This window comes from Schistosoma haematobium, chromosome ZW (assembly GCF_000699445.3).
Source record: "Schistosoma haematobium chromosome ZW, whole genome shotgun sequence".
Taxonomy (NCBI): Eukaryota; Metazoa; Platyhelminthes; class Trematoda; order Strigeidida; family Schistosomatidae; genus Schistosoma; species Schistosoma haematobium.
Window position 1 is genome coordinate 33,787,112 of NC_067195.1, and position 9,030 is coordinate 33,796,141.

The 9,030-nt window shown below is 34.8% G+C and overlaps 1 protein-coding gene across 1 annotated transcript; it reads left to right on the plus strand.

Moving 5' to 3' along the window:
* Positions 1 to 2,931: 2,931 nt before the first annotated feature.
* Positions 2,932 to 3,478, plus strand: MS3_00010364 (uncharacterized protein; the record flags this gene model as incomplete). The annotated part of the gene is made up of 2 exons (XM_051218727.1): positions 2,932 to 3,132; positions 3,170 to 3,478. The coding sequence occupies 2 exons, from the start codon at positions 2,932 to 2,934 to the stop codon at positions 3,476 to 3,478; spliced, it is 510 nt and encodes a 169-aa protein (XP_051071160.1).
* Between the last annotated feature and the right edge of the window lie 5,552 nt (positions 3,479 to 9,030).

The following is a 9,030-nucleotide window of genomic DNA, read 5'->3' on the forward strand; positions in this document are numbered from 1 at the left end:
TATTGTTGAAGACTGTATCAGTCGGTTTAGCTACGTAAATATCATAAGTTTCATAATTATTGGTAGTATCATCCACCTGCACACGGGTGTTCCTATCTGCCGGATTCTTTTCTTTCATGACCTCCAGCAAATTATAGACACAGGGAAAATCAGATCCAAGAATAAACTGGTTCACTTGTGGTACTGTGAAAATCCATGAGAAACGTCAGCGGAGTTCGGGGTCAAAAATTAATGACTCCGCCTACTACGTATGCGTAGTTTGTTGCCTGTGACCGGATTTCTCGAGCTATAAACAAAGCTTCTCTCTGGGCGAACAAGATCCCTAAGTCGTCCATCCTATGTGCAAGAAGCCTGAATTAGAAGATGTCATTAATTGTGATTACAAATAAAGCAGATAATTGAGGTAATTCAGTGGAAGTTGTTAAGGTAGGAGTTTTGCTGTCTCACTAGAGGAATACATTAGTTCAAATAACTTACGAGTCTGTAAACCAAACTGTATGATAAACAAACCAAACCTGAGGCTTACCACATAATTGCAGTGAACTAAAAAAATCATCATTTATTAAAATAATGACAAAGTTATTACGTCAAAAACTAGTGTGGTAATATGCCAAATATAAAATGTACACACAAAAAAGATATAAAGGACGTTACTTAGATCGTAAAGAGTTGCTTTGTTTGAGTTTCTTTTGATCCGATAATCCACAATTATAGAGCGTCAGTAGCTCCACTTATGATTGTTATAATCCGATATAGCATATAATGAGGACATCATTGTGGTCTGTAGACATACATAGCAAATATAGTAGAGTTCTGTTATCGTAATGGCGAGTAATTGGGGATAAGAAGTATATATATGCAGCAGTGTACTTGTGAGCTACAACCAATTGTGTTGTGCTGGGAAATGTTCAAAAACGGAAGATCCAAGGTCATGTTTTTTAAACAAAAATTTCGCACTCAACAATGGTAACTGTACAAATTATGAAAATTAGTAAAAGGAATTTAAATAATAAAAACTCATCACGAAATAAGTTTATCCTAGCTATCCTCGCACAGGCGTATCTGAAATGATCTGTACGTAAGGTACAGTACTAGGTGTCGTCTTTAAAATCCTATATGCCTTGCTGGCTGAGATTTCCAGATTTAAAGGCTGGCTTCGAACACCGAGTATTCGCCTAGTTACTGCTGATAAGCGTCAATCATCTGATGTCATGCTCCCTATATCCACAGGTTTAAATGATAGGTTCGTTCCTAGCTTCACTGAAAGTGATGTCTGAAAATGTCTCCAGTCACTTAATTCATCCGAATGTTTAGGATATGATGGTATCCAAAATGACCTGGAGAAATTAGATGGCTGGTCTAAAATTTGGCAGTTACCGACAAATACTTCGAAGTATATTGTGACGCATATTGGTCATCAAGGTTCGGATACATAAGTGATGATTGACATTGGGCTCCCTGTTGTCCAGACACCCAATGCCTTAGGAGTCATCGTTAGCCAAGACTCAAAAGCTACTGCACACTGCTGTTCAATAGCCGCCAAAGGTTTCAGAACCCTGTGGTCAATAATTAGAGCCATGTCGACATGTACATTTAAACCTTCACTCACTACTCTATCGATGCGCTGACTCACTCATTTGCCTCTCTGCTTTGTTGTCTGAGTTATCTGCTAATGAAACTATAGTCGCTGCTTCTCTTTGCCTTCTGATTTCAAACACCGTTGAGGATTATATGATAGTGGTTACGAGAGTGATTGGCCAACGAAGTACAGCCGCTACACAGTATTCGTGCGTCTTAAACTTGAGATCTGTATACAAGTGGCTAGCCCCTGCTTAAAAAAGACAGTGAGCCTTCGGAAAAGGCTCACAGAAGAGAAATTATGCTGATTTTCGGACTAGCGAAGCTCCCGTATGATACTCGACTGGCCAAACTAAACTTATTCCCATTGTCATATCGAAGAACCAGAAGTGACTTGGTTACGGTCTTCAAATTACCTAGTGATAACTTTACGTCCGATATACCCTCGGTCTTCTTGCCTTCCTAAACAGAGAATTTACGAGGACACTTCAAAAAAGTTGACAAGTCCAGAACAAATTACTTGTCAACTGACTATCGACGTTCCCATCAAATCATCAGAAAGTGGAATTCACAGCCTCAACACATGATTGAAGCTCAATCTGTCAACTTTTTGAAACGAAATTCGGATCGACTGAGAGATCATCGTTGCAGGATTGACACAGGCCATCTAGACTCTTGTCCTTTTCAAACTCCAGGCTGAAGGAAAAACTTTCCACATAATCTTCAACAGTTTTATTCGTCCCCACTTAGATTACGGAAACATAGTATTTCCTCCCTCACTCCAAAAGGATAAGGACACTCGGGGGCGTATCCAACGGTGAGCCACGAAGTCAGTTGGGGGACTCAAACTCAAGCCTTTTGAAAAACGCCTCCGATCACCAAACATTAACCCGTTAGAGTGCAGGCATCTAAGAGGTGACCTAATGGCTTACAGTATCCTTAACACTTCAGAACATCCCCTTAAACACCTATTTAAATTTAGCTCCAATACAAACCTAAGGGGTTACACCTAGAAACTGGAGACACAACATAGCAGAATGGACTGTAAACACAACTTCTACCCCTTAAGAGTTCTCAAATGCTGGAATTCACCACCAGCTAAGCTGGTCCATATGTCTTCGCAGGAGTAGTTTAACAGAAAACTTGGCACATTCTTCAGGACTGAGGATAGTATCATACAATGATTTACCGATTTCTTTTTCCTCTTTTATCGTTTACACACCTAGGTTCCTGCTTGAAGCTAGTTGTGATCCCCTGTTACTAGACATGGAAGCCTGTTAAGCGAAAGCTTCTTCCATTCCGTCAACAACCATTTGAACCATTTGAATCATTTTGAAAGGTTGCGTTGTAAGAATGGGTTTCAAGGTTATTCGTGAGATTTTGCTTCAACTGCTAGAAGAAAATATCCCAAAAGATTCCCATCCTATTCTATGCTTGGCAAAAACCGATCAAGAGCGTGCAAAGGCTAAAAGGCGTCGTGAGGGTATTGACGATGAGGACGAGGGTTCTCTTATCAGTATTGCCAGAAAAAAGCGACGTATTTGGCTTAAACAGGCAAGTTTGATATATAACTAACAGTTACTATTAATAGGCCTACGTATCACCAATCGCTTTTGCAGGAATTCAACGTAATACAGGTGATAAGGCTGCTCGTGATGTATCATCCCGTGAATACTTATCAGAATTTGAACGAGAAAAGCGTTTACGATGTCAGGCTACTAGAGGGACAGTTGCTCTTTTTAATGCTGTTAAGCAACATCAAACCAACATAGGAAAGCAGCTTCAAGGTTCGAAATCTGGTTTCGAAGAAGAAAGAATTCTCACACAAGTTACAACTTCAGATTTTTTAGACCGTCTTTCTGCTGGAATAAGCGCTCCTAAGTTGTCTAAAACCCATTAAACGGAGGTCAATCGTTTTGTACAGTACTTTTTGATAGAGCAATACATATTCAGTGTTTTTGTTACTGGTTCTTACTTTGCTCGAGTAATTTTGGAAAATATGTTTGTAATTTCCAAGACTTCTACCTGAATTTTGTGCTGATGATGTCGTTCCGAAAAACTATGAATGCTTCACGACCAAACCATCCGGCTCAGAGAACAAAACTATCGAAAAGGCTGTATAGTCTTTTGCATTGTTATTCCCCAAGTAGTATTCCCAAAATCTTGCCAACTAAACAAACTGATTAGTATCTGTCATGTTCTAGAGTATTTTTTAATCCATTTTGGTGTTTAATTCCAGGTTTCTAGCATTTGTGATGCTAACTTCATGATAACCACAGAAAGTAATTCACTTGGGTTTTAGGTATGTATATAGTTTTCCTACCTAGCGACTGGTATATTTTCCTCTGATTTAGTAGTTTATACTTGTCATTCTTCAAACGCGCTTAGCTCCATGTTCAAATTTCGCAAGATAATCTAGTTTGTTTTCTTAATGTAATCTTGCGTCATTCATTGCCACTAGTAGATCAAGGTACTCCACGTCTTAGCTCTCGAGGAATGTCGTTAGACATTGGGACCGGACTCATGTTCTGTAAACCCTGTCACTGACTAGTTTGTCTTATTAGATCCTCGTCCACGTAGTTTTATGTATTTAGTTGGGTACCTTATTCCGTTTTCTGCCAGTGTATTTGTCGTAGCAAATGAAGTGTGATTGTGACGACTCAGTTGTCACTTTAAAACTTCACTGCTGTTCATCCAGAAGTATTTAGTTTTGAATCTGACCATTGATTTAAATGCTTGTCTAAAAATTGAACTAAAGCTCAGACCAACGTTGATTTCTGTTTTTTGTGTTTTTACCTGCAGAATTAATTTATTATGGTTTGACTCATCAATTTTGCTAATAAATACCTCGTTTTATCACAGTAGTCAAGATCTAAAATACAATTGCTGTGGCTACCTGAATAAATATTTGATAATGCATGTATAATGGATTTCTGGCTCATATATTTATTGAAATGTTAGGCTTCCTCCGTCGATCATTAACACTGGACTTTCTAGATATGGTATTGCGTATTAATTGCATATGGTCTTTCAAGATCATGTGGCTGCAGTGTCATCCATACAGTGTGGTTGTAGTGTGTACATTTGATAAGTATCGAAGATGCTTGACTGAGGTGAACTTTATGAGACAGAATTGAGGTCATAGCCGTAGTCTCTATAAAGAAATTTCTGGGCTATGTAACTATAATTCTAACTTTAAACGTTGTTAAGATACAATGCTGGGTCAAATAGTTCGACGAACTGGGAATGAAGCTATATAGGTTTATCTTTCGAAATCAATATTAGATGATACTAGATTTATCCAGCTTTTGGGGAATAGAGCATAGTATCTGGCTGTTAATATCAAGACCTCCGGTGGTCCTTACCATTAATGATATAATGCAGCCTACCAACTCATTAAATCGTCTTCATACATTTTCAATGCTTAATTCAACTGTTATCAAAGCCATCCTTCTGATGAATGTATCAACATAGTGACCAGAATTTCTGTCTTTATAATACATTCAATTGCATGATTTTAGTTATCGTAAGATGTGTATACCAAGATCTAATCTATAAAATATTGAGCGGTTTCAAAACTGTATTCACTTGCTCAATTTTACTGTTATAATTAAACAGTAAAAAGCTTAGTAGAAGAGGGTATTGAATGACACTTCACTGAAATCCAGTTGTTGTAAATAAATAGAAGACAAAGTACACAATAAATATGTAAAACAGTAAACTAAAGAGAAGTGTATATATTGAACAGTATGTTTCGACTAAGACGACAGAAAAGGTAGGTTTTATTGAGTTGGGAAAGGCTTTCTTACTGTTCTTGAAAAATACATTGGAAAACCACTTCCAAATCATATATGAACTTGTTCATAAAGCCTAATCAGTGATCTGTGGCACAGCATGTGAATTTGTATAGGATTCTACACATAATATGGATCTGGATGGTTAAGTTTATGCATTTCTGCTACTTATGTAATAGTAACTGTTGTTAGTTAGTTAGTTATATGTTGGTTTATTTCCGTGAATTCGTGTGTGTTTTTAATAGATTGTCAGAATAAACCTGAAAGTCTGACGGATATCTACTTGAGGACAGTCATACCAGACTTTTGTTCCCATAATTATAATTTTTCGATCGTACTTTTAAACGTCGCTAATTGCATTAGGAATCTGTGGGTAAGAAGAAAGACACTTTTAAAAGGCCTATTGGACTCCTTTCGTTTTGAAAAAGCATTGTTAGAAATGCTTATTACTTGTGAGATTTGATTACACTGAAAGAGATTTTTGTGAGTGTAGTATTCTAAATCTTTCTTGAGTCCTCATTTGTTTATTAAATCATTTACGGATATTGTTTTATATAAATATAGATAGATTTTGAATAACTAATAGATTTGTTTGTAGAAAAGTTGTATGAATGGTAAGGCTTGTAAATTTCCAGTTTCTAGGTATTTTCTCAAAACGCAGATATCTGATTCTTGTTGAAGAAAACCAGAATGTAAGAACTCGATCATTAAATAGATATATAAACAACCAAATAAATATGTTGAGAGATTTATCAACAGCTATCTACCAGTAATCATTTTTCAGAAAGATCTCATTCAAATCAACTTCAATGTTTCAATAAATGTTCCCATCCACATAGATTAACCAGTGCTGAAACACTCGTAAATACACGAAATTACATTTTTCAAATGGTCATACCTGTGAATATTAGTGAAGAAGTACATTACTTAATGAAACTCAGTCAAAAATTCAATTGAATTCAAGCAGAATACGACTTCATTACCAAATTGAAAAAGAACAAAAATTGTCTTAGTGTCTAATGGAGTAGATGCAAGTACAGTTCCTATGAATAAAGTCAACAGTTCAGTTCTTAAATATTTCGTAATTACTGGTCACGTTGTCCCACTAGATTTCTTCTTCAAAGTCATCTATAAAGTTAAACGAAGTGGTTCAAATGGAATATAAATCAGAAACTCATTTACTACTGATGTTTTATTAATCCACCGATTCCATCCTAATCTGTGTGTACATAAAATTAGTGTTTAAATTCTCAGGCTTCCATGGTCAAAGCCTTATTTGTACCACCAGTACTCAATAATCTTTTATTATTACCTCTTTTTACTCATAATTGTTAATTAGCTGATTATTTATTCCGTTCTTCATGTTCATGAAATGGACATTTATCCATGGTGTATAAAATGTCTTCATCAACCGTCTGATTATGACATAACTTGCGTTTTACACTTGGTATTTCAAGAAATATCTGGCCCAATACTACTCTATATTCCCAGTTTCTTAATATTCTCTAAGTCAAAATTATCTTCCATCCGTAATCTATTCGAAACTTGAAAACACTTCCAATCACTTTTTAAATGACTCACTATTGGTATATTCTATTATAGAAATATAAATTAATTATAAAGTAGATTGCCCAGCATTAATAAATGACATAGCCATAAAAAGAATTTCCTCTACTGAATTGTCTTAATTTTCTCTGTAGTGACATTGGGGGATTATTATTATTATTATTATTATTATTATTATTATTATTATTATTATTATTATTATTATTATTATTATTATTACAAACAATTGATCGAAATAAAATTTCTCCGTTTATCTCTAAACAAGTCCTCAGAGGAATTTAACTTCTTTCCATGACCATAATGAGATTACTCATCTCGATAGTAAATGAATTTTATGAAGAAATGGATAAGAGTGTTGTTAAGAGAAACTTTATAACAGGAAATTTTAATCATACTGAAGTTATGAAAACAGTAATGTATTTTTTCGATTTGTTTACAGTTTTGTTTTTTTTACCAAGGTAACGGCACTGGATCATTGATTTATCGATAAAGCAACTTTAATAAACGTTTTGTAATTACTTACTGTGGACAAGTCATATTGAAATTATTGAACAGAAATATTTGCAATGTACTGAGGGTCTACTTGTTTTAAAATAAATTATGAGAGTTTGCTAGCATGGTAGGTTTGCGCGTAAATGATTGTAGGACATGTCATTAAAGTGAATAAAGTCTTATACCATTTAAAAGTCATAAAGCAAATTTATTATAATTTCTAGTCATATAGAAGTGTTGTCATTAAAAGTTAATAATAAAATACAGATTGCCTGATAGGCTTTCAGATAGACTTATATTAGTACTACAATGTACTTCCTTAAATCAAAGTAGATAGTATTCTAGAACAACTGGAACTCAAAAAAACTGTCAACCAACACCAAGGTCAGAACTTTCAATACAAATGTCAAGACAGTACTACTGTATGGGGCGGTAACTTGGAGAACTACAAATGCCATCATCCAGAACATACAAGTGTTTATTAACAGTTGTCTACGCAAAATACTTCAGATCCGTTGGCCAGACACTATCAGAAACAATGTACTGTGGGAGAGAACAAACCAGATCCCAGTGGAGGGAGAAATCAGGAAGATAGAGATAGAGACAGACGTGAGAAAAATGGACTGGAAAGGAAGGCCCAGGACAGAGTGGATTGGAGAATGCTGGTCGGCGGCCTATGCCCCATTGGGAGTAACAGGCGTAACTAAGTAAGATAGTGTTCTAATTGAACTCAAATAGAAACAAATGAAGGTTGATTGACCAGTCAAATAGCTAACTGTATTTCCAAATAATGTCTTGAATTCTTCGTTATTAGTCTTATGATAAAAATATTAAACCAAACATTGATGAAAAATATTCACTTACAACTCCCAGAATAAACTATAGACTGAAAAACACTGTATAGTGGATATATTTTACAGATTGAAACAAAGCCAATTTACATAATAAATCAGTTATTAGGTATAAACGTTATTGTTTCACAGTTTAATTTTTTCTTTTTGATCAAATATTCCTTGTCAAAAAGGATATGATATTTCAAAACTTTTGTACATCTTCCGGAAGTATTGACATGTAAGCATCAGTTTGGTATTACTAGTTGAAAATAGTTAATTAATAAATATCTACAGTTTTATAAATTCCTGTGAATTTCTTTTTAGAAACATCAAATAATTTACAAGATTTTGATGCAAGAAATGGGCTCAATTAACCGTCAGATCAACTATAATGACTGAATTCTCATTAAGTGCAGGTACTTGATTAGCCTCATTACCAATAAAGAATCTGATTTCTATATTAAGCTTGTATGACATTTGTTCACAAAAAGATTGTAGTTTATTGTTCAACTAGATTTGAGGAAAAATGTGGTATTTCAGAATACACCAATAATATAGTACATATAGAACATTGTGTAGAATAATCAGTTTAACTAATGTTAATAAACAGACTTTAACAATATAATGTTGCAGGATAATGAAATTAACAAACACTGAACTAGGATAATTCAAGAGCATTAAAGTTTATGACTAACTGTTTACTTGGATCTATTTAAATGATGCAAACTTCGAAAATCTAGTTGTGTTTTGATAACTTGAGTTTTAAA